Consider the following 24,978-nt stretch of genomic DNA (forward strand, 5'->3'; position numbering starts at 1 on the left):
TGTCAAAATAAATAAATAAAATCTTCAAACAAAATGATTTAAGATAAACTCTAGGTTAAAAAAAAAAAAGATGAAGTCTAGGTTGCTTTTTTTTTCTCAGTGTAAAAGTACCCGTTTGTTATAGAAAATTTCATCAATACAGAATAATGTAAAGAAAACCAGTCACACGGAATTCTGCGTCCCAGAGAGCCATGTTGACACGGGTCCTATTAGTCATATCTGGTTGTTTCTAACTGTGTGCTCTCCTGGCCAAGCCCAGCAGAGGTTGCTATTGGAGAGACAAAGTCCCCCTCCCATTCCCCTGGCTTTGCCTGGGACTGGCCAGGGGAGGACAACATTTGATTCCAGTCTCTTGGCAAAGGGGTGCAGACAGTCCCTCAAGAGGGTGCCAAGATATAGACACAGGAATATTTATTACAGCAGTGTTTCACTTTTTTAAAGATCTATTTTATTATTATTTTTAAATTTATTTGAGGTCGAGAGAGAGAGCACAAGCTGGCAGATGGGTGGAGGGAGAGGGAGAAGCAGGCTTCCTGTGGAGCAGGGAGCCCGATGCAGGGCTCGATTCCAGGACCTCAGGATCATGACCTGAGCGTAGGCAGACACTGAACCCACTCAGCCACCCAGGCACCCCAACTGTGTTTTAACAGAAAAAAAATTAATAGCAACCAAATTGCCCAGCAATAAGAGACAGGCGGCGCACAAATGGTACCTCCACTCAGTGGAGTTCTAGTAGCTGCTCATAAAGATGTCCTGGTATGGGGGCACGCAGCCAGCTCAGTCTGTAGAGCACGCAACTCCTGATCTCGGGGTTGTGAGTTCGAGCCCCATGTTGGGTATAGAGCTCACTTAAAAATAAAATGAGGGAAAAAAAGAAAAGATGCCCCAATATGGAAAGAGCTCAAGAATGTTACTATGTTACAAAGGCAAAGGGCAGAGTCATGGTCACAATATGGTTCTTCCGGGTTAGGATATCTATATAGTACAGAAATCAACATATATGGGATATGTGAGGGAGGCTTTAATCCTTCATTTTTTACCTGTATGAATTTTCCAATCTTTTTTTTTGTAAGATTTTGTTTTATTTATTTGACAGACAGAGATCACAAGTAGGCAGAGAGGCAGGAAGAGAGAGAGAGGAGGAAGCAGGCTCCCCGCCAAGCAGAGAGCTCGACGCCGGGCTCCATCCCAGGATCCTGCGATCATGACCCGAGCCGAAGGCAGAGGCTTTAACCCACTGAGCCACCCAGGTGCCCCTGAATTTTCTAATTTTATGCAGGGCATTATTTTGTTAAATTTCGTTCAGTCATCGCTACACCCAGCATGGGGCTCGAACTTGGGACTCCGAGATCAGGAGTCCCATGCCCCACCGACTGAGCCAGCTGGGTGTCCCCAGGGCACTTTTTTTTTCCAATGTCACGGAGGATTATCTGGGAAGGAAGATGATGGCTACTTTAAAAAATCTTCCTATTGTATATTCTTGTATTAAAAAAATACGTGAATCTTTTTTTTTTAAGATTTTTATTTATTTATTTGACAGAGATCACAAGTAGGCAGAGAGGCAGAAGAGAGAGGGGGAGGAAGCAGGCTCCCTGCTGAGCAGAGAGCCCGATGCGGGGTTTGATCCCAGCACCCCAGGATCATGACCTGAGCGGAAGGCAGAGGCCTTAACCCACTGAGCCACCCAGGTGCCGCAAAATACGTGAATCTTCTATTTTTATATTAAAAATAATCTTCTGGGGCACTTGGCGGGCTCGATACCACGACCCTGGGATCACAACCTGAGCCGAAGACAGACATTAAACCGACTGAGCCACCCAGGCGCCCTGAACAAGGTTATCTTAAATGGAACCTGTACAACAATCTTCTTCTTCCCAAAACTCAACCATTTTCACACGTTTATTGGAGATACATCTATTGGTCCCTTACTGTATGCACAGGACAGAGCAAGGAGCTGGTGTCAGCTTCCCTGGATTATTTTCATAGTTAAGTTAGTCATTCGACAAATATTTCTTGAGCACTTACCATATTTTCTGGTGTTGTTGATCTCAACCCTATCGGACCCAAAGCCTCTTCATAAATTGGATCATTTCTAGTATCCCTTTTGCTATCCGAAAGACAGTCCACAAATAAAAGAGCATAGCTACACCATCATTTTCTTAAACGCCTTAAATGTAGCATTAAGTGGAAATGCAGGTAAAGCAGCAAAGGTGTGTGCATTTGGGCATGACTTCCAGGATATTAGTGAAGAGCTCCAAAGCTTCACCCATACGTGGGACCATCTTGAAATCACTGGCTACAAATGCAGATGGATAAAGGGGTTGCTGTGGGTGATAAGATTTTTGAAATCGTGAACAACTCTAAAAAACCGCTTTTTTAAAAAAAGATTTTATTTATTTATTTGTCAGAGAGAGAGAGAGAGAGAGAGCACAGGCAGACAAAGTGGCAGGCAGAGGCAGAGGGTGAAGCAGGCTCCCCATTGAGCAAGGAGCCCAACGTGGGACTCGATCCCAGGACCCTGGGATCAAGACCTGAGCCCAAGGCAGTGGCTTAACTGACTGAGCCACTCAGGTGTCCCTAAAAAATCACTTTATGCATAGATCCTTCCCTGGAAATATCAGCGTGTGTTAACGTCTGCCTTCAGCTCAGGTCATGATCTCAGGGTCCTGGGATCAAGCCCGGCATTGGGGAGGCTGCTTCTCCCTCTGCCTGCTGCTCCCCTTGCTTGCATTCTCTCTGTCTCTCTCAAATGAATAAATGAAATCTTAAAAATAAATTAGAAATAAATAAAAATAAAAAATAAAACCATGCAAAAAATTTGCTGTTTATTTGTAAAAGTCGGGTTCTGCACTCAGATCCTTACAGACTGGCTCTTTGTCTCCAGGACAATCCAGCAGGAAGTGGGAGGTTGGGTGAAGGCTTGGAACCTTGCAGGACAGACCTCCAGTGTCCTCTCCCCCGCCCACAGATGGATCAGCTCATCATTGTCCCCAAGGCTGAGAAAAACAGAACTGCCTGGAGGGGAGGCACTGCCCGTTAGGAGCCCTGGATCCAGGGTGGCCGGCTGTTGGGAGGTCTCAGGGGCAGGACCTCTGATGAATCAGGACAGCCCCGTCACACTGCATATCTTCAGACAGCAGCAGGAAGTCCTGACCCCTAGGAAAAACTGTGGTGTACGAGCTCCAGAGCGGGGACTAGGGGCCTGGCTTTCCAGGTGTCAGACAGCAGGATCCCGGCTGAAGCAGACATCAAGGTGATAATCGAATAAAAATCTCCCTTATAAAGGACCTTAAAATAACTACCAAGAGTGTGCCAGCTATGGCCTCCCCGTGGCACAGGGCTGTGTGCCAGGCTATATCTAGTTATTTAAAAAAAAATTTTTTTTAAGCTGCCTGGAAAGCGAGGCTATGAAGCTCTTACGTCGGGGTGTGGAACGGGGAGGGAGCGCCAGACCGCATATCAGTCAAACCCAGGCGGTGGGAGCAGGCAATATTTTCTTATTCTTTTTACTCCTTATAAATTTTATTTGTTAATCTTTCCTAATATTAATTATCATCTGTGCGTCTCCATATATGTTGTATTTCAACAGATATAAAGTATATACCAATGAGATAAGCATTAATGAAATTCTACAAATATAAAATGTATACCTATGAGATAAGGGTTAATTCTACAAATATCAATAATAATATGCATCCTTACTAAAGGAATAACCATTATTCCTTATTCACTTCGCTCTAGTATATTTACTTTTTAAGAAATCACAAAATAGGGACACCTGGGTGGCTCAGTTGGTTGGGCGGCTGCCTTTGGCTGAGGTCATGATCCCAGTGATGTGGGATCGAGTCCCACATCGGGCTCCTTGCTTGGCAGGGAGCCTGCTTCACCCTCTGCCTCTGCCTGCCACTCTGTCTGCCTGTGCTCACTCTCTTTCTCTCTCTAACTAATAAATAAATAAAATCTTAAAAAAAAGAAATCACAAAATAGTGCATATTTAGAGTAAAAATATATTCACACGGCACCAAAAGATAGAAGATGAAAAGTAAAATTCCCCTCCCCCACCCCTAAAAGCCCCAGTTCCACTTCCCAGAGCTTAGAGCTTCTCATGCCACCTTCCCTGAAATTTTTTCTGTGCATATGCAAATATCCACATGTATATATAGCACAGAGTCTTTTTTAAAACACAGATGTGTTCCTAGTGTACATCCTGTTTGGTAATTTGCTTTCTGCATTTCACAATATCCTGGAGGACTTCTTTCCATGAGTCTTTCCAACTTAGAGCTACAGATTCCTTTTGGCTGGGTCTAGATTTCCTTCGAACCAATGCACCCCCATTTATTTAACCAGGAAGCAGGCATGCTCTGGAACCTTGGGGCGTGCAGGGCATAGCAAACCCCACAGGTTGAACTCATGTGTGCAGGTGTCTCTCCAGCACACCTGGGGAAGGGCAGGGGGGCCATGTTCCTGGAGGGCGGTCCTGCTGTGTAGTTACCCATTCTCCCCATGCAACCTAGGTAAGGGTTTGAGTCATGGAGTTAGAAGGGACCTGGGAGCCCAGTGCCCAAACTACAGGGATGGGAAACCTGGGGCTAAGGGTTGGTGAAGTCACTGCCAGCTACTAGAGGAACCATCCTGGATCCAAAGTCCAAACAGCCCCGTGGACCCACCGACCCTCCCTGTGGCATCATCCTGCCCCTCCCCCCCCGCCGACGCCCCAGCATCCCAACCTTCCCTCAGAGGATTCTCTGCCCTGGGGAGAGGTTTGAAACCATTGGGGAAGCGGGGCTCCTGTGCCCCAAGGAGAAAGGTAGGTGGGGCGGCAAGCAGCCTTTGAGGTCGCTTCTTTGGGGAATAATCCATCTAACAGATGAATTTTTTTAACTTTATTTTTTTTATTATTTAAGACTTTATTGGGACGCCTGGGTGGCTCAGTTGGTTAAGCCGCTGCCTTCGGCTCAGGTCATGATCCCAGGGTCCTGGGATCGAGTCCCACATCGGGCTCCTTGCTCAGCAGGGAGCCTGCTTCTCTCACTGCCTCTGCCTGCCTCTCTGCCTGCTTGTGTGTACTCTCTCTCTGACAAATAAATAAATAAAATCTTTAAAAAAAAAAAAGACTTTATTTATTTATCACAGAGAGAGAGCACGAGTGGGGGGAGAAGCAGGCAGAGGGAGAAGCAGGGTCCCCGCTGAACAAGGAAGTGGATCTGGGACTCGATTCCAGGACTCGGGGATCATGACATGAGCCGAAGGCAGATGCTTAACCGACCGAGCCATCCGGTCAACCAGTTAATGGTTGCATAATATTCTATCTTATGAGTGTACCCTAATTTGCCCAGCCAGTCTCCTGGGGCTGGCTTATGACCAAATCAGTGGCAGGCTCCAGTTCCCCAGGAGCCCGTGTTTCCCGAGCAGCTGTTCTGGGTCCAGGGCAAGCTGAGCGAGGGCAAGAGTGGCCTGGGGAGCCAACCAGCTGCAAATGCAGACCAAGCGCGCAGGAGACCACGTGTGCTTAGGGGTAGGGTAGATGCAAACCGGCAGGAGTTGCTAGAAGGGAGAGGCAGAGCTTGCCTTGTCTCATTCTCTTCCTTGACCAATTCCTTTTTTAAAACAGGGCTACAAGGGGCGCCTGGGTGGCTCAGTGAGTTGAGCGTCTGCCTTTGGTTCAGGTCGTGATCTCAGGGTCCTGGGATCGAGCCCCACGTCTGGCTCTCTGCTCTGTGGGGAGCCTGCTTCCCTCTCTTTCTGCCTGCCTCTCTCCTGTGATCTCTGTCAAATAAATAAATAAAACATTAAAAAAAAAAAAAAAACAACCCAGGGCTACAAGGAAATAATCGCATCAGGCCGTGTTGGGTCCTCCATTGCTTCTTTTCTACTGACCCTCCTTGGTGGGAACTCTGATGGGCCCTGAGACGGGATCCCAAAGCAGCGGCAGGAGGGAGGAGGTGCAGGAATGCGACACTGCACAGGTGGTCCGCAGTGGGAGGGGCTTCCGCCTGGTTTCGAGGTACACGTGCAGGTTCCTAAGGCTGCTAAGAAGGTTTGTACCTGGGTCTGCGGTGAACCAGGCTATTGGTCAGAGCTCAGGAAAAAAGCTTCACGTCTGATGCCATAGGGGTTTTTAGCAGTCGGCAAGGTGGCTGCATCTCCCAAGAGAGGTGGCAAGGAGGGAGCTGCCCGGACAGTCGAGGGCCAGCTTCAGTCCATCAGAGCCTTGTTGCATGATGTGACACAGGTTTGGGATGTCCCCCAGGGCCTGCTACAGAGCCTCACACGTGGAAGGGGGGGAGATTCTGGAATAGGCCAGAGGGGCAGTGATCCTAGCAACAGGAGGGACCAGGGGCCAAAGAACTCGGTACAAAAGAGAAGCCCACAGGGTATTGGGCTACTGCTGCTCTTTTCCCTGTGTCCCTGCAACTCCAGACACAGCACTCACTCTTTTCCCATGTCCCTTAGCCGTGGGGACAGACAGCCTGAGGGCCGCTCTGGGTCAGGAGGTCCCTGCATGGTGTGCTCGAAACGGCCAGACTCTCAAAAGTGACCTCTGTGTTAAAGAAAAAATGATGGGGGCGCCTGGGTGGCTCTGTCCGTTAAGTGCCTGACTCCTGGTTTCAGCTCAGGTCATGATCTCAGGGTCATGGGATCCAGCCCCGCGTGGGGTCTGCTTGAGATTCTCGATCCCTCTGCCCCTCCCTCCAACCTTTCTCTCTCTCTCTAAAATAAATAAATAAACCTTAAAGAGAAAAATGATGCCTGACACGTGTTAAAAGTGGAGAGGCAGGGGCACCTGGGTGGCTCAGTGGGTTAAAGCCTCTGCCTTTGGCTCAGGTCATGATCCCAGGGTCCTGGGATCGAGCTCCGCATCGGGTTCTCTGCTCAGCGGGGAACCTGCTTCCTCCTCTCTCTCTGCCTGCTTCTCTGCCTACCTGTGATCTCTGTCAAATGGATAAATAAAATCTTAAAAAAAAAAAAAAGTGGAGAGGCAGAACTTATTCAGGACGATCGGGACAATCTGCATTTTGCATGGGAAGGCAGAGACTGGTCTCGGCTGTGAACACAGCAAGGGCAAGTGAGGGGTACAGCCAAGGAGCAAGTGGGGCAGTGCCTGGGAGGTCACTAAGAGATCAATACTAAAATTACATTCCGGGGCGCCTGGGTGGCTCAGTGGGTTGGGCCTCTGTCTTCGGCTCAGGTCATGATCTCAGGGTCCTGGGATCGAGCCCCGTGTCGGGCTCTCTGCTCAGCCAGAAGCCTGCTTCCCCCACTCTCTCTGCCTGCCTCTCTGCCTATTTGTGATCTCTGTCTGTCAAATAAATAAATAAGATCTTTAAAAAAATAAAATAAAATTACATTCCATTACGTTTGAGGGGGTGGGGGGAGATGGAGGGAGGCGGGGATTCTGGCTGAATCAGCCCAACAGGCTCCTCACTGAAGATAGGCCAAGGGGGTCGGACATCACCTGGGGACAGTGGAGAATGTTGGGGTCGGATACGGGGGGAGGGAGGGCGTGTTCTTGCCGAACCACCCCAGCAGGGTCCTTGCCAAATCTGGATGTTATTTTATTATTTTTTAAAAATATTTTGTTTATTTATTTGACAGAGAGAGAGAGACAGCCAGAGAGGGAACACAAGTTGGGGGAGTAGGAGAGGGAGAAGTAGGTTTCCTGTTGAGCAGGGAGCCTGATGCAGGGCTTGATCCCAGGACCCTGGGATCACAACCTGAGCTGAAGGCAGATGCCCAGCAACTGAGCCACCCAGGCACCCCTTTATTAAAGATTTTATTTATCCATTTGACAGAGAGAGAGAGAGCACAAGCAGGGGGAGCGGCAGGCAGAGGCAGAGGGAGAGGGAGAAGCAGACTCCCCACTGAACCAGGAGCCCAATGCAGGGCTCGATCCCAGGACCCTCAGATCATGACCTGAGCTGAAGGCAGACGCTTTACCAACTGAGCCACCCAGGAGTCACCCAGAACTGGATTTTACACAGAAGTGCACAGATGGACTTGGGAGAAGGTTTAGGAGCCTGACCAAAGTTTGGCCGAGCAGAGAATCCTTGTTGTTGTTCTCTTTCTGTGCGCAGGGTCCTGGGGCAGGTCCAGAGCCCCTCGTGGGAGGCGGTGAGACTCTGATGCCAGTGCCCCTCCAAGCCTGTGCTGGGCCAGGAAGGAGGGCTGACGTGGCGTCTCCCAGGCAGAGAGAGGAGAGGAGCCAGGCCCCAGGCCCTCCTACAGTGGACCACCTGCGCCGTGATGCGTTCCTGTACCTCCTCCCTCCTGGCCGCAGGTTTGGGGTCCCCGTTCACAGCCCATCGGGGTTCCCACCAAGGAGGGTCAGTAGAAAAGAAGCAATGGAGGACCCAACATGGCCTGATGAGATCATTTCCTTGCAGCCCTGTTTTAAAAAAGGAATTGGTCAGGGCGCCTGGGTGGCTCAGTGGATTAAGCCTCTGCCTTCAGCTCAGGTCCTGATCTCAGGGTCCTGGGATCAAGCCCCGCATCGCATCGGGCTCTCTGCTCAGCGGGCTCTCTGCTCAGCGGGGAGCCTGCTTCTCCCTCTCTCTGCCTTCCTCTCTGTCTACTTGTGATTTCTCTCTCTGCCAAATAAATAAACAAAATCTTTAAAAAAAAATAAAAAAGGAATTGGTCAAGGAGAAGAAAGAAACCCAGCCGACAAGAGAGCTGGAGGGATTTTGGGGGGATTTCAGGGTGGCCCTGGTCTGCCTTCCCATAAGCGGCTGAGAGGGCGCTCAGACACACAGGTTAAGTTTCCGAACCCCTCTCCTTACGGCCCTCACCTGAGACTCCTCATGTGGTGCAAAAGCGCCTTACGATTAGCGATTACGATTACGATTAGCGAATGGCAAATTCTAGAAATCTGGTCCAGCCCTCCACCAGCCTGCACACTGGAATCAGCTGGGGAACTTTAAAATCTTCTGATGCCAAGGTCTACTCCCCACCCTTGAGGCTCAGCTTTATTCCATCAGGGGAGCAGCTGGGAGTCGAGGTTTTAAAATCTTCCTAGGTGAAAGAAATAAATAAAATCTTGCTAGGTGATTGGGGTGTGCAGCCTAGTTGGGGGACTATTCCTCCGCTTGGCTTTCTCCTTTCCCACATGGGGAAACTGAGGCAGAGGGGAAGGGAAGTCCTCGTCCAAGGCCCTGCCCTTCTGGCCTCCGCTCCTGGGCCCAGTGTCCTCAGCATCTTACCTTAAGGCCCCTCCTCCGAGAAATGACAGGTTTTCACCCCAGATAAGGGCCCCCAGCTCCCCCACCCCCTCTCGCCCTAGGTGTGGCTGATTGGCATGCTAATTCCCCACCCATCACCCTCTGGGGCTTCACAAGTACCCGGCAGCTGACCACTTCCTCCAGCCTCCTCCTGGGCTTCAAAACTGCGAGAAACTTAATATGGCCCCAAGAAGCTTTCATCCCATCCATGCCTTTCATCTGAGCCTTTTAAAGTGCCGTGAAAAGCTTCAACTGTCAGAGAACCTCCAGGAAGAAGGTGGGAGGCAGGTACCACTTTGCCCATTTCCCTGCCAGCAAAACTGAGGCTGGGGGGAAGCTGTCAGTCGCCCCCGCTGAGCCCCCCACCCCCAGTTCCTCTTGAATATATCAGCTGACAGAAATCTGCAGGGACTCACAGAGACCCCACTGAGTCTTCCAGAAAGAGCCGGTGAAGCTCATGGCTGCTCTTGCACGGACACCCTCCCATGACCGCTTTCTCAGCACCCTGCATGGGGGCTATGCTCCTTACCCTGGCGCCCCCAGGAGCCCGCAGCCCTCATGCACCCCTTGAGTGGATCCCAGAGTTCCGCACACCCCTGGGGCCCTGGCCACCAGCCCCCCTCCCCCGGGAGCTCGCAGGCCAGGTGAGCGCCCAGATGGGCCCACCTGGAAAAACACTGCCAGGGAGGTGTGACACACACACAGGGTGGGCCCCGGGGAGCCCATCCAGGCCACGGAGAGTGGGAAGGGGGAATGGGCAGAGCCAAAGAGCATGTCCGGGACCCCTCCCCCCGACCCGATGTGCAGCATCACCAATGCCAAGGTCTGGGGAGAGGGCAGACCTCTGGGGGCAGCCCTGGGGCCGCATTCTGGAGAGCCTTCATTCCCATGCACGGGTCAGCCACGGCGTGCACTTGCCAGGCAAGCTCTCTCTTTGGGAAGCCCCTGTTCTCCTCAGAGACTCATTTAGCAGAAGAGAAAAGCAAAGCTCAGAGAGGTTAGGGGACCTGCCTGCACTCTGACAATGGAGAAGGGACTAGAGGGAAGACCCCGTGACCGTCTGTACCCTTCCTGGTGTGAGGCTTGGAGGCACGGTCGGCCCAAACTCATGGAGCACGGCAGGAGCAAAGGCACCCTGGCCCCCGAATGCTTATTCATAAGGAAACGTTCCCTAAGCCTCAGTGATGCACCAGTCATTGGCCTGATGTGGGGGGTGCGGGACAAGCCAGACCCAGCTCCTGCCAGTCCGGAAGGAAGGCAGTTAGGGGAGAGGGGCGCGCAGGCAGGGGGGCTGGGAGAGGTCCTTTCCACCCCACCCCATCCCTGCCTGCAGAAGACCCTGACCCGGCCTTGGGGCCGGGACTCCTGTTGGGCAGCCATACTTCCGTGTGGGACGGAACCCCAAGCCGTCCATCCCAGGCCAGGAGCTTTGGCGACCACGACCCGGGGATGGATGGGTGTCCCTTGGGTGAGGCTATGTGCAGGAGGGGGCCTCCCTGTCTGGCCCCAGGCTGCGGAACAAACAGCTCAGTACCGTTCCTGAACAGACTCCGGCGTGCGGCCGGAACAGGGAGAGGCCTTCTGGAGTGCAAGACGGAGGCTGGCCTAACAGCCCAGCTGGCCCCTCCTCAGCCAGCTCTGGACGCCACTCCCAGCACTCAGATTCCGGGGGTCTCATGGATCCCGAGTAAAAGATGTCGGCTCGTCAGCGAAGCGAGCCTTCCACTCAGAAGTTTCAAGGTTCAGATCCTCTCTGGCCGTAAGGGCTTTTGGAACATCTTGGGGCTAAGACACAGGCCGTCCCCAAGGCCCCAGCTTAGACTCCCAGGCCCTGTCTGAAGGGCAGCCTATTCCGGGCCCATCTGCAGAGCTGGCTGGTTTCAGTCCAGCAGGGCGTTCCCCCGCACGGGAGCACCTGGGGGCACCCAGGGTTTTCCCCTGGGGCATCCCGCACGTGGCCCCGGTCCTCCCACACTGAGAACACACACAAGATTATGAGGGTTTGAGTCGCTGCTGTATGAGAAATACAGATGTTTTCTTTATTTTTAACAATTTTATTTATTTATTATTATTTAAGATTTTATTTATTCATTTGAGGGAGAGACAGTGAGAGAGGGACAGAGGTAGAGGGAGAAGCAGGCCCCCCGCTGAGCAGAGAGCCTGATGCGGGACTCGATTCTAGGACCCTGGGATCATGACCTGAGCTGAAGGCAGATGCTTAGCAGACTAAACCACCCAGGCGCCCCAAGAAATACAGATATATATAGATAGATAGACAGATTTTTTTTTAAGATTTTATTCACTCATTTGTCAGAGAGAGAGAAAAAACACAAGCAGCGGGGGGGTGGGGGGCAGAGGGAGAAGCAGATTCCCCGCTGAACAGGGAGCCCTGGGATCATGACCTGAGCCGAAGGCAGACACCTAACCTACTGAGCCCCCAGACATCCTGAAATACAGATATTTTATTTTATTTTTTAAAAAGATCTTGTTTATTTGAGAGAGAGCATGAGAGGGGAGAAGATCAGAGGGAGAAGCAGACTCCCTGCTGAGCAGGGAGCCCCATGCCGGACTCCACCCCAGGACCCCAGGATCATGACCTGAGCCAGCAATAGCTTGACCAACCGAGCCCCTCAGGTGCCTAAATGCAGATATTTTAAATGCACTTAAGGTAAAGCATGAAGCTTCCTCTCCTCATCCAGCTCTCCCCTTGCAGGGGAGCCTGCGCACCAGGTCTAGACTATGGGCCTTGAAAGGTCTTTGAACGAATAAGTCAAACACACATTGAGATCCTGTTCCAGATTTGATGCTATGTGAGGCACAAAATAGTATCATAGCTTCATGCTCACAAAGAAATTCTTCTCGGGTTAGGTAAACAAGATGTGTCCGTATAGAAACCATGCACGTGCGGGTTTCTTGTAGGGCTATAGATATGGAAACGTTACACACCCACACTCGGAAATGGTTTCCCATGAAAGGATTGATCTGGCCGCCCTCAGACAGATTTATTCGCGGGTCTCTCCTTTCCTCTGCGGTTGCATGGGATTTCCACAGAGAGTAGGACTCACACCAGGAATGCGGCGGGGGGCGCAGGGGCATGGAGGCAGGCCCAGGAGAGACTGGGGGTTCACAGCCAGAGGCTTGAACGGGGCCTGTGGAGCAGGTGGGATGTAGAAGCAGCCTGAGTCCTGGGAGGAGGAACCCAGCCCCCTTAGCCCAAGTTTGGGAAGGGGAGACCCACGCAGGACCCCGGCACTGGGCAGCGCCTCGTAAACACCCCTGTGAGGACTGCAGGGGGCCATGTGCAGAATCTACAACAGGTTCTCTGATGGCTGTGAACCAAGGGCAGTCTTGCCTTTTCTGGAAAGTTCCTGGGGTGGGCTTCTCGGCCCCCACCCCAGGGCCAAGCGCAGCAGATGGCATGTTACTCTTGGCATGCCAGGGGTGAGGTCAGCGCTCAGGGCCTTCACTGGCCCCACTGCCTTGTCCCCCAGAGTCCCGCACTACTCCTGCCTTTCTGCCTTTTCTCTTACGCTCTTCTCTCCAAGGCTTTGTCCCAGCGCACCCAGGCCCTGCCTCTGCCCCCTGTCCAGGGAGCTCGGCCAGCCATGCACACTCAACCCTGACCCGGTGGCTGGGCTTCGTGGAACCTGAACCCACTCCCTGCACTGCCCTCCTCCAGCCCCAGCCCCAGCCCAGAGCTGCTCCCCTCTCCTCTGCCTGGGTTCCCAAAGCAGCAGACCCCATCCTCCCAGAGTGATGTTCTTGTCCTCCTGTTCAGTATCCTCTTCCATGTCTTTTTTTTTTTTAAAGGTTTTATTTATTCACTTGACAGATCCCAAGTAGGCAGAGAGGCAGGCAGAGAGAGAGGAGGAAGCAGGCTCCCCGCTGAGCAGAGAGCCCGATGCGGGGCTCAATCCCAGGACCCTGAGATCATGACCTGAGCCAAAGGCAGAGGCTTTAACCCACTGAGCCACCCAGGCGCCCCTTCCCTGTCTTTCAAAGACACTGACTCTTGCTTCTCTTTTCTTCTCTCTCTCTCTTTTTTCTCAACTTTTCATTCTAGAAAAGTCTCAAACATACACAAAAGTGGAGAGAACGGCCCTGATGCTGTCAGTTCATATCCAATCTTGCTTCTTCTATATTCCCCTGCCCCCAAACTAGATAACTGTGGAGCAAATCCCAAACCTTGCATTATTTCATCCACCAACATTTCCATGTATCTCTAAACAACAATGAAAATACAGCACAAAATCATTACCATAACTAAAAAAAAGAACCTTGGTTCCATAATATCATCTCATAGCTAAGGTTCAAATGTCCCAACTGGTCTTAGAAATGAATTTTCCTCAAGGTGCCTGGGTGGCTCCCTTGGTGAGGCACCTGACTTGGGCGCTGGTCGTCATCTCAGGGTCCTGGGATGGAGCCCCGCATCTGCTTCTAGCCCATGCCTGCCTCTGCGCTCAGCAGGAAGTCACTTTGTCCCTCTGCCCACCCCCACCTGCACTCTAACTTTCTCAAATAATAAGTAAAATCTTAAAAAAAAAAAAAAAAAAGGAAAGGCATTTTTCTTTTTTTTAAGTTATCTCTGTGTCCAACGTGGGGCCCGAATTTACAACTTCAGGCATGGAGAGTCCCATGCTGTCCCGACCAGGCCAGCCAGGCGCCCTGGAAGTGAATTTTCACAGGTGTTTGTTCTCATCAGGATCCAAACACTGTGTCGAGTTTATCTGGCTCTTCGGTCCCTTTTAGTCTACATGGTTCTCTCTCTGTCTCCCTGTGTGTCCAGTTTATTGGGGGAAGCGGCTGGCGTTTGTCCTGAATCTCCCACAGTCTGGTTTTTGTTGATTGCCTTTCTGGGGCGCTGGGGGACCTGCTGCTCTTCCCCATACTTCTCTGAAACTGGTAGTGAGCTCCGGTCGCTGGCTGGCATTCTGGTTCTGTGTTCTGGGGAGAACGACTCTTTCATGGGCAGCGATGTGTGTTTCTGCAAGCTCGGAGCTCTAGAGGCCACGGTGATCGTTGCTGGGGCTCATTACGTCATCAGAGGTTGAAAATGAGGAGATTCGAACTCTTGCATTCCTTCTCTGTTCATCAGCAGAACACATCCAGAAGGAGAAACTTTTCTTTTTTTTTTTTTTTTTTAAAGATTTTATTTATTTATTTCACAGACAGAGATCACGAGTAGGCAGAAAGGCAGGCAGAGAGAGAGGGAGAAGCAGGCTCCCTGCTGAGCAGAGAGCCCGATGCGGGGCTCGATCCCAGGACCCTGGGATCATGACCTGAGCTGAAGGCAGAGGCTTTAACCCACTGAGCCACCCAGGCGCCCCGAAACTTTTCTTTATCAAGTTTGTTTACCTTGAGCTACAGTCATATGGAAAAGGCAGGATAAATATTTGCTTTTTTGTTTACCAGTTCTTAGTATACAGGAATTGTTCCCCAGAGCTGTTAAATGTGATAGATTTTTTATTTTTTATGAAAACATTATGAAATAATAGAATACATACACATGCACTCGCGAGGGCACACGTGAGCAGGGAGGGGGGCAGAGGGAGAGGGAAAGAGAAAATTCGAGAATCCCAAGCAGGTGCCACACCCAGCACAGAGCCTGATGTGGGGCTCGATCTCACAACCCTGAAATCAAGACCTGAGCTGAACCCAAGAGTCAGATGCTTAACTGACAGAGCCCCCGGGCACCCCGTTTTAGTATATTCGATGTGTCTCAACCCATCGCTTTCATTATTCTTATTGACGCTCAGATTGTCCTGTTTGGCCAGTGGGAGCCTCTTCAACTTATTTCCTGAGAGGCTAGCTCAGTGGTGTTGAATAGTTTTGTCCTCTGCAGATGTGACTGAATATCCCAGACTCATGTCATGCCTTTGCTGCCCCGGACCTGGAATGAGCCATTTCTCAAAGGAGAATTTTGCCCCCCTTTGCACTGGAAATGGTTCATAGAGACCACAGTCCGCACGTGAATGAGTTTAAATAATCCCAGTGTAATCAGCCAGGTTCAAAGAAGGGCCCTCTCTGGCAGTTTGTTCAAGTGATACAGCCAAAGGGAAGGTGTCTTTGGGGCATCACAAGGGACGGGCTGAGTCTGGGCCAACACCCGCGCCATGGAGTCACTGGCTGGGCTCCATGAGGCAGGATGACCGCTCACCCAAGAAGCCAGGCTGCTGAACAGAAGGCCTGGTGGTAAGGGGACCCTCCTCATGGTTCTGGAGCTGGGTGCCAGGCACGGAGGTGGCACTGAGAGCGTGTCGAGGGCAATCTGAAGGAGGCCCAAAGTGGAACCGTTTCTTGAAAACCATACATTCTGGTGCAGATTAAAATGGGATAATATCTACTTGGGAATGCCTTCTCTCCTATATCCGCTGAGAGTCTCTGTCTGATGGGACCAACTTAGAGTGGCAGTGTACCCACTCAGACGTTTCTCATCTGCCGTAGACAATAACACCCAGTAAAAGGAAGTGTTTCAGACATACACACACGCCACTTGCTGGCTGGAACTCCAGGTCCGGAATTGATCTTGGGTTACCCTGGGGATCTGCTAACCCTTTAATGAATTATTTGGGAGTAGAAACGACAGGTGTTAGCAGATTCTATGTTCTGATGGCCTCTCTCTTTACTTGTCCTTGTCCGGTGTGGCCGCCCGCAGGGTAGACAATGTTCAGTAACTCAGTGCCAGGCCACATCTCACACAGAGACATTAAACTTTGGAAGCAAAGTTTCACTCTATGGTTGGAAGAGAACAAAATTATCAAGACAACACAGGGTTTGAGTCCAAGAACCACGTTAAAGAAACCTGTAGCCTCGGGGCACCTGGGTGGCTCAGTGGGTTGAGCCTCTGCCTTCGGCTCAGGTCATGATCTCAGGGTCCTGGAATCGAGCTCCGCATCAGGCTCTCTGCTCAGCAGGTAGCCTGCTTCCCCCTCTTTCTCTACCTACTTGTGATCTCTCTCTCTCTGTCAAATAAATAAAATCTTTAAAAAAAAGGAAAAAATCTGTAGCCTCGAAGAGCTTTCACCAGCCTGGGCACATTTGAAGAAAGACCACAACAAGATTTAAAGCACCAATGACCTGTGGCTATGGGGGGCTGCTCAGTATGAAGCCGGGGTCATCGTTCTGAGGATCCAGAGTTCTGTTTGAGCAACAGAAAAGGAGAGTGCAGAATTCAAATCTAGTGTATGATTCTGAGCCAACTAAATACCTCCTTGGATCTGCCTATAAGCAATGATCAAAGAAGAGGAATTTGCTGGCTGATGACCTTGAGCTGTCCTGTCATACCCACTGCCACTGCACACACTTGGCTGCTTACACTGCAATTAGTTTAACAGGCAATAAAGTAAAAAACAAACATAGAAAACAAACAAAAAACCAAATCCCAGTTCAGGGGCACTAGCCCCCTGTAAAGCACTCAATAGGCATGTTGCAGATAGAAATACAGACAAATGTCGGGTGTGAGGGCCAAATATTCTGCGGGTCGATCCAATCCTTCGTAATCAAGCGTGTGGACACAAACTTGGAAAATCTAGGGTTTTCTCTCTCTCTGAGGTTGAGCTGTTTCTTTGATGTCCTCGTTCGTGTGAGTCTGGGTGGCTTTGGGGAGAAATAACTGAAAGAAGCAAAGAAATTGTGCTTTTCAAAAACTCAACGTGTTGGGTTCCCAATCTCTTTCCCGTTGGTTATTGGAATTTATTTGGTGTTAACCGAACAACAAAAGAGGCTGCTTCACCTTTTATCACTTTCCTGGCGCATTAATACCTTTTGGGGGATGTGGGCTCTCCATCTCTTGTAACCTCTGCTTCGGAAACTCAGGAGGCTGGGGCTGCAGAGAGAGAGAGAGGAGAGGAAATCAAAGCCAGGATCAAAGGGGCAAACAGCTCGGGGCTCTGGGTGGGAGCAGAGCCATCAACTTTCCTTTTCCTGGTTCTCCGGTCAATAAACACCCAGCGCAGAGCGAGGGCCGGGTCTCAGGGCAGTGCGGAGGGCCAGACTTGAACAACAAAGCCGGGAAGAGGGTACTTAGCACTTGGGGAGGAAAGGCAGGCGTCTGTGATGTTCAGGGGAGCTGGGGACAGGAGCTGTGGTGGGAAATGTTGGGGATACAGAGCAGGACGGTCATCCCAAGTGGCTCCCATCTCCCCGCTGGGGCTGCTCCAAATAATGACACTTTTTTTTTTTTTTTTTTTTAAAGCTTGTTTCTTTTTCTACTGAGTCCTTACTGGCCTTCCCTCAGGACACAGAGTGTGTCTCTGAGGACTGTCTTCTGTGTCACCTTGCTCTTCCCCCTCTGTTTCATCAGATGTCACCAAGGGACAAAATGCCAACAAGGACCAAAGTCCTGAGCAAGTCAGGAGGTGAGTGAGCAGAGCCCAGGTGTGGACGAGAACCCCTGATCTCTGCAACCCTGGCCTTCAGCTAACCCTGAACTTCAGTGTGCCATTCTGAAACTGGTAACCTGACTGGCTTTGGTACAGGAAAGTAACTCCTGGAGCCTATTAAAAATGTACTTGGGGTGCCTGGAGGGCACAGTGTATTAAGCACCTGCCTTTGGCTCAGGTCATGATCCCAGGGTCCTAGGATCAATCTCAAGTGGAGGTGGGTGGGGTTGTCCCTGCTCATTGGGGAGTCTGCTTCTCCCTCTCTTGATCTCAGTGCTCATTCTCTCTCTCACTCTCTCTCTCTATACATAAAAAATAAATAAATAAAAATATTTAAAAGCAGTTAAATTTCACAGATTATGTACTTTGGGAAAATAACTTGCCATAATCATTTTTTTAAATATTTTATTTATTTATTTGACAGAGATCATAAGTAGGCAGAGAGGCAGGCAGAGAGAGAGAGAGGGAGAAGCAGGCTCCCCGCCAAGCAGAGAACCCGATGTGGGGCTCAATCCCAGGACCCTGAGATCATGACCTGAGCCGAAGGCAAAGAGGCTTAACCCACTGAACCACCAGGTGCCCTGCCGTAATCATTTTTTAAGATGTTGTCAAGTATCGGGCTCTTTCTGTTTTCCATTTGGGAAAACAGCTACAGAAGAATTCACAAAAATATTCGTTGTATGCTTGCAGCAGGATAACGGAGTAAGGAATCCAGAACTTGGGTTTCATGGAAACCACTTATGATTTTAGAGGTGCCTGTCACACCTCTCCCAGAGGAGCGGAAAGGACCTGTGATTTTGAGTGAGTGGGTACAGCAGAGCTTCTGAAGAGAGCTGTGGAAGCTTAGAGCTTCCTAACCCTGGTCCGAGTCCACAAGGAAATGGGAACTCTGTTCCAAGTGAAACAGCTGTCTCCTTCCAGACGTATTACTTGCATTCTCTGTTCCAGTGTTGTAATGTTAGTTTTATAAAAACATTCAGATTTTAACAATGTTCCCACTAATGTCTTCTTTTCTTTCCTAAGCGACTCTTGATCTCCCGGTCGTGAGTTCCAGCCCACTGGGTGTAGACTGTATTAAAAAAAAAAAAAAATCCAATCCATAACACCACATTGCACCAAGTCATCACGCATGTGATTAAAAAATCAGAATAAAGCAGCACCAGGGTATAGAAGATAAAGTCTCCCCCTCTAACACCTTGCTCGAAGTTGCAATCCTGGGTTTCCGCTGATCCCCACCGAGGTGATGCCCTAGGTATATACATACAAGAACACACAATGAAAGCTTCATGCAGAGCACAAGGAGGAGAGAAGGGGAAAGGCGGAAATCCTATTCCACTCCAGATGATCAGGAAGCCACAGGCTCTCCAGAAGTCAGGAAGGGTAATGCTAGCTTTGTCTGTCTGCTGGACAGACCTGGCCACACCCCCAAGGGCTGGCATCTCTTGCTGCCAGGTCAAAAGCAGAAAAAACCGTGTGTGTAGGTGGCTTCATCTACTCGTTGCATCCCCTAGACCAGGCATCTGATTTCTCTGGGCGGGTCCATTCCAGGCCTGCAGGGCCCCACTGGAGCAGGTGCTGCAGAGGCATGGGGCTGGGATGCAGGACTGCTGGAGGGGTGGGGACAGCCGGAGATTTCCTGTGACTCCTGGCCCTGGGCCATTTCTGGCTTTCTGGCTCGCTGGGCCCTCTCTGCTGTTAAACACACCACCACCCCCCCCCCCCACCTCCCTCAGAGGTTGGCCTTCTAGTCCCAGTAGCTTAGCTGCAGCTGTGGAACTTGGGTCTGTGTGGATCTGGGCCCTTCACCACTGCCTGTGACTGGGACCCTCCTGAGGACAAGGGGCCTGAAAGACAAAACTGGAGGGAACAGAGGTTTTGCCCTCCTCCCCAGGGTGCAGGGGAACCGAGCTGTGAGCCCGGGAGTCTCAGTGGCTTCGGAGACCTTTGGGCCTCGTCTGGATTGTGGAATTAGTCCTTATCTGTAAGACTGGGATGGGAATACCTACTTCATATGAACACACGTGTAGCATGGCCTTGCCCGGAGACATTTCATAAATGGTTTTGGGGTTGGGGTTCCTGGGTGGCTCAGTCGGTTAAGTGTCCACCTCTGGCTCAGGTCATGATCTCGGGGTCCTGGGATTGAGCCCTGAGTCAGGATCCCTGCTCAGTGGGGAGACTGTCTCTCCCTCTCCCTCTGCTCCTCTCCCCGCTTGTGCTCTCTCTCTCTAATAAATAAATAAAATCTTTAAAAAAAAAAAAAAAGAGAGAGAAAAGAAAAGGTTTTGGGTTAATGAAAGAAGGACGGAGCATAGGAAAATAGAGGGTCTGCCCACCCATCCCATATGCCCTCTGTCCGAAGACCCCAATGACCCAGCAAAGGAAGAGAGAGGGGAAGGGAGCAGGAGGGAGAGAGAGGTGTAGGGGTTGGGAGACGGAGGAGCAGGCTGCCCAGAAGAGCTTTGGGGTTTGAAATAGTTCCTGACAGCTCAGCCACCTTCCAGGAGAAAATCAAGCTCTGAGCTCCTGTCCCCTGCAGACTCTCTGCTTGGACACCCAGGCGGTCCATCCAGGATGGAAACATCCAAGGCCTTCCTGGGGTGGTCTTACAGCATTCCAGAATGGACAGACAGGCAGGGACAGTGCCCTGAAGGACCCTCCCGACAGAGAGCAAGCTTGCAGGGTCCTGGTGAAGTCGGGGCTCGGGTTCAGGGAGCAGGAAGCCCGGGGCCTCGGGCTCCTCTGGGTGGAGCGGTTCCCACGCGGGCCTCTGCGTTTCTCTCCCCATAAAATGAATTCGGAGGCATCCGGCGCGAGGGGCGTGCACGGTGCGGGGGGGTGTCTAGCACCGTGCCTCTCGCACAGTGGGGAACTGGGGTGCCTGTGCTCTCTGACGTTACAGTCGGGGTGGGGGGAGGCAGAGACGCAAACTAGGGCCACAGCACACACCGGGACCAACCGGGAACTTGGAACGGGGCCCCTAGGGCAGAGGCAGGCGGGCGCGGAACTTCCCAGGTCAGACGGCTTCCGAGCAACGCCCGAACCCCCGGCAATCACGCGTCTGTAAACGTGGGCAGGCTTTCAGGCCCGCGGGGCCCAGGAGACCCCCGTTCCTCGGCCTACCGGCATTCCAAAGGTCCGCCCCCAGCTCCAGGCGAGGTCGCGGCCTCCCTCTGCAGTCCCTTAATCCGCAACCCCCTCCCGGTTCAGGATGCGCCGCGGAGGCTCGCGGAGGGCAGGGGCCGGGCTGTTTGACCAACCTGGTACCGGGTCTGGCACGTACCCGGGCGGGGGGTGGGGCGGGGAGGGCGGAGGAAGGGTTGTAAGTAAATAGCTCTGAGGACGCGGGCAAGGGTCGCTGCCCCGACCTGGCGCGCCGCGGAGCTGGACGCCCGCCCAGGGATGTGGATTGCGGCGGGTGGGCCGGGCGGGCGGGGGTCGCCGGGGGAGGAGGGGTGGTGGCGGCCCAAGTTCACGCCTCCTCTCCTCCTGCCGGCGTCGGCGGAAGCGGCAGTTCCCACGGCGTCTGGCGGGGCTGGGGGTGGGTCGGCCCCCCGGGGGGACACGGGCCTCGGAGCACCCGGCCCTTTGAGCGCGCCGCCGCCCCTCCCCCGGCCCACGTCCTATAACCCGGGGCCCGCGCCCCTCGGGCGGCGCACAGGCTCGCCCAGCGATGGCCGCGTCTCGGTCCCAGCAGCTCGGCTTCGGGGCGGCTCCCGCGCTCCCCGCGCTCCCCGCGCTCCCCGCGCTCCCCGCACTCCTGCCCGGCCCCGCCGCTGCCCCGCCGCCGCCCCCGGGCCCCGGCCCTTTGGCCGGCTTCCTGAGCGGCGGCCCGGAGCCCCGCGCGCCCCCCGCGCCCCCCGCAGGCGCGCCCGCCCCGTCGGCGTCGCAGCGCCGCAAGCGCACGTCGTTCAGCGCCGAGCAGCTGCAGCTGCTGGAGCTCGTCTTCCGCCGGACCATGTACCCCGACATCCACCTGCGCGAGCGCCTGGCCGCGCTCACTCTGCTCCCCGAGTCTAGGATCCAGGTGAGCCCCGCGCTCGGCGCGCCGCTCCCCGGGCTGCCCACAGAGGGTGGCGTCGGGACCCGTCGCTGGGGCAATCGTGGGGCGGGGTGGGGGGGACGCACGCAGCCACTTCCCTCTGTCCAGTATGGTCGGGGCCGCTCCGAGGTCGCCCGCCAGCCCTTTGAGAGAGTCACAAAGGCCATCCCGAGCTGGAGGGCGAGAAGGAGTCCTTTCACGCTTCTTCTGGATCCAGGAAGGGACAGATGTGGCACTGTTGGGGCTTCCCACGGGGCGGGGGTGGGGGAATGGGCTGGTCTCTCGGAGAGGGCAGGATTGGCTCTCCGGGTGGCCCCCAGCGCCCCTAAGTCCCCTTTCTTGACGGGTATTGGGTCTGGAATTTTGGTTCGAAGGGTCGTAAAGCCTGAAGTGCGTGGGGCTTCTTGTCAGGGTTTGAAAAATCCAGTGCCAGGCATGTTTATTGCCGAGGGATTTAGATCAGAACCCGGGAGCTTGCTGGTGACCACGAACCAGCCTTTTTGCGCGCGGTGCTCTGTGTCCACGGTTTTAAGTTGGAGCCCTCGCTTTAACACTGGGGGAAGCGGGCTTGTTCTCCTGCGTGCCTGGTGGAGCCCATCTGTCGGCTCCAAACGATGGCGTCGGGGCTTCCTGAGCAGGATACCCTAGCTATTTGTTGGAAAACGGTGAGCGGAAAAATGTATTCACCACAGTGAAGTCCGCGGGCAAAAACTCCTTCTCCATTGATTTGACAAGAGACTATACTTCCAGAAATTGACTTTCTTCCCCCCCCCCTTTTTTTTTAGATTTTATTATTTATTTGACAGAGATCACAAGTAGGCAGAGAGCCAGGGAAGCAGGCTCGCTGCGGTGCAGAGAGCCCGAGGCGGGGCTCGATCCCAGGACCCTGGAATCGTGACCTGAGCTGAAGGCAGAGGCTTTAACCCACTGAGCCACCCAGGCGCCCCCAGAAATTGACTTTCCAAATTCTCTTAACCGCCTGTCATCTTTAAGCCTTTTATCCTCAAATGCTAAGTGCTTCTGTTTCTGCCACCCTACTTTTCCCCGCAGGTATCCCTATATGATGCCCAGGTAGAGCGAGGCGGGTTCCCCATTTTGCAGTTGGGAAAGGCGAGGCAGGGAGAGCCAGGGACTCTGAACTCCTGGCCACCGATTGGCCCAAGTGCTTGGTGAAAACGGAGGCTCGCAGCAGGGAAGCAGGGCATATTGGATGGGGACTCGGGAGCGGTGTCCTAGCGTAAGGACTCCAGCCTGGAGCAGCTTCTCTTCCCTCTTCCAGGTGTGGTTCCAGAACCGGCGGGCCAAGTCCAGGCGGCAGAGCGGGAAAGCCTTTCAGCCCTCCGCCAGGCCTGAGCTTTTCCTCCACCCCCCCGTTCAGGGACCCGACGCGAAATGTCTGAAGCCCCAGCTGCCTCTTGGAGTAGACGTGACCTGCCTGCCCAGTCCCAGCAGGGTTGGGGAGGGCACCCCCCACGCGAGCTGCCATGGTCAGCGCTTCCAAGCCTACTCTCCCCTCTCCGAAGACACTGGTTCGAAGCTGGACTCGTGGGAGGAACACATCTTTTCTGCCTTTGGTGACTCCTGAGGAGTGTGGGTGAAGTCAGGACAAGCTCCCAGGAGGAGCTGAGACTGAAGGCAAGGACATGCATACCAGGAGGCTGTCCCTTCTGTCGAGGGACACAAGCCTGTTCACCTCGGTAAGGGTGTCGCCCGCGTCTCTCACCTGTGAGGCTCCCTCCCCCGTCGCCTGTGAGCCTTTCACCCGCTCTTCTCCCTCTATGGGCCCCTCCCCAGGAGTCCCACGGCCCTTTGCCCCGGGCGTCTCCAGACCCACACCTCGGGTTCCATTGGGACCCCTGCTCCTTCTGGCGGGTCGCCCACTTCCCTTCCAGACTGCTTCGTCAGAACTCCCTCTCCCCTTCCCAAGAACTGGCAGCCAGGCTCCCTCTCTCCTCGCTGCCACTGCTGCAGCTGGCTTCTCGTGGTTCCCCCAAGGCTTGTGACCTTGAACTCACTCGGACTTGGTCCTCAGTCTGTCCCCGAGATCGACCCCTTTTCTGTGTGGCCTGGCATCTTTACACCCATTCGTAGCTCTGGCGATTCTGCATGCGGATTATTTCTAGAGCCCCCTGCCTCCAGCTTCTCAGATTTTCACACATCTTTAGAAATCTGTGGTAGCCTCCTGTGGCCACCGGATGGAAAAAAAACCTTTCCATTACCTTCCTGGACAACCAGCGGACATCTCCCGCCGACAGAGCAGCCATGCAGATCTTCTTGAGGCCTGTCCCTGAGCAGCCCCCCTCATCCAGAGTCTCAGACACTCGAGGTCCCGTCCCCCCGAGTCTGAACCCTCCTCTAATCCTGATTTCATACCTCACATTACCCTTAGCACTTGTCATTGTGCTTGGTGCAACTTGAGTGGGTTATTAAATGCTTTCCACAAACGCTTCGCTGTCATTCTGTTGAAACGCACGCGGTCCTTCAGACAGCACGTTGCGCGGAGTCTCCCTCCTCCACCTGGGGAAGGACAGAGTCTCTGCACGTGTGATCGCCACTGGGCTGAGAGTTTGTTAAATTAGTCGCAGGAGTGTCTGGCTTCCGATTTCTCTCTCCCAACGTATACATTAGAATGTATGCAAATTAAGGTCTAAGTTAGCCTGAGCTCCATTAAGATCCTGTCTTGATATTCTGAGGGTTTTCAAACTCCAGAGGGCCAAGGGCGACTGTCTGTGGGGTGGCTGTAGGGGACGTGTTTCCGCACACAGCCTTTGGAGGAGACCCGCAGGAGCAGCGGCTGGGGCCAGGACTCCTCTCCAAAGTTGCTGGAACAGTCTGAGCACCATGGAATGTCACCCTCATTTTTACCTAGGTGTTATTCAAATAACTTGCACTTCTCAGAGTAGCGAATTCGTTGTGAGAAGCAGCCAGGAGACAGTTCAGGCTTTATAGTAGACCTGACTTCTGAACCCTTGAGAACAGCCTGGCACCAAGAGGGTAAGCATGAGCTGTGGTTATTTGCCCGCGCGCTGCTCCGTACTCCCTTGGCATCAGGACTTGGAGCCCTGACCTGCAGACATTCCCACTCACAAGACTGAACACTGGACACTTGGAACTTACAGTCCAGTAAGGGTCATGTGTAGAGGTGAACCTTGCAGTGAGATTATTAATTAATAGGATTATTGCAGTTACGTATATTTTTCCTGGCAAACACCTACAAAATCTATAAATATTTGGGGTGCCAGGGTGGCTCAGTGGGTTAAGCCTCTGTCTTCAGCTCGGGTCATGATCTCAGGGTCCTGGAATCGAGCCCCCAGTTGGGCTCTCTGCTCAGCAGGGAGCC

General features: G+C 52.8%; 1 protein-coding gene across 1 annotated transcript; it reads left to right on the forward strand.

Annotated features, from left to right (window-relative positions):
- Window positions 1-21,269: 21,269 nt before the first annotated feature.
- On the forward strand, window positions 21,270-23,223 carry MIXL1 (Mix paired-like homeobox; the record flags this gene model as incomplete). The annotated part of the gene is made up of 2 exons (XM_080824496.1): window positions 21,270-21,623; window positions 22,918-23,223. 2 exons carry the CDS (start codon window positions 21,270-21,272, stop codon window positions 23,221-23,223), a joined length of 660 nt encoding a protein of 219 aa, XP_080680622.1.
- Window positions 23,224-24,978: the final 1,755 nt, after the last annotated feature.

Source organism: Martes martes (genome assembly GCF_963455335.1).
Source record: "Martes martes genome assembly, chromosome: 15".
NCBI classification, from domain to species: domain Eukaryota; kingdom Metazoa; phylum Chordata; class Mammalia; order Carnivora; family Mustelidae; genus Martes; species Martes martes.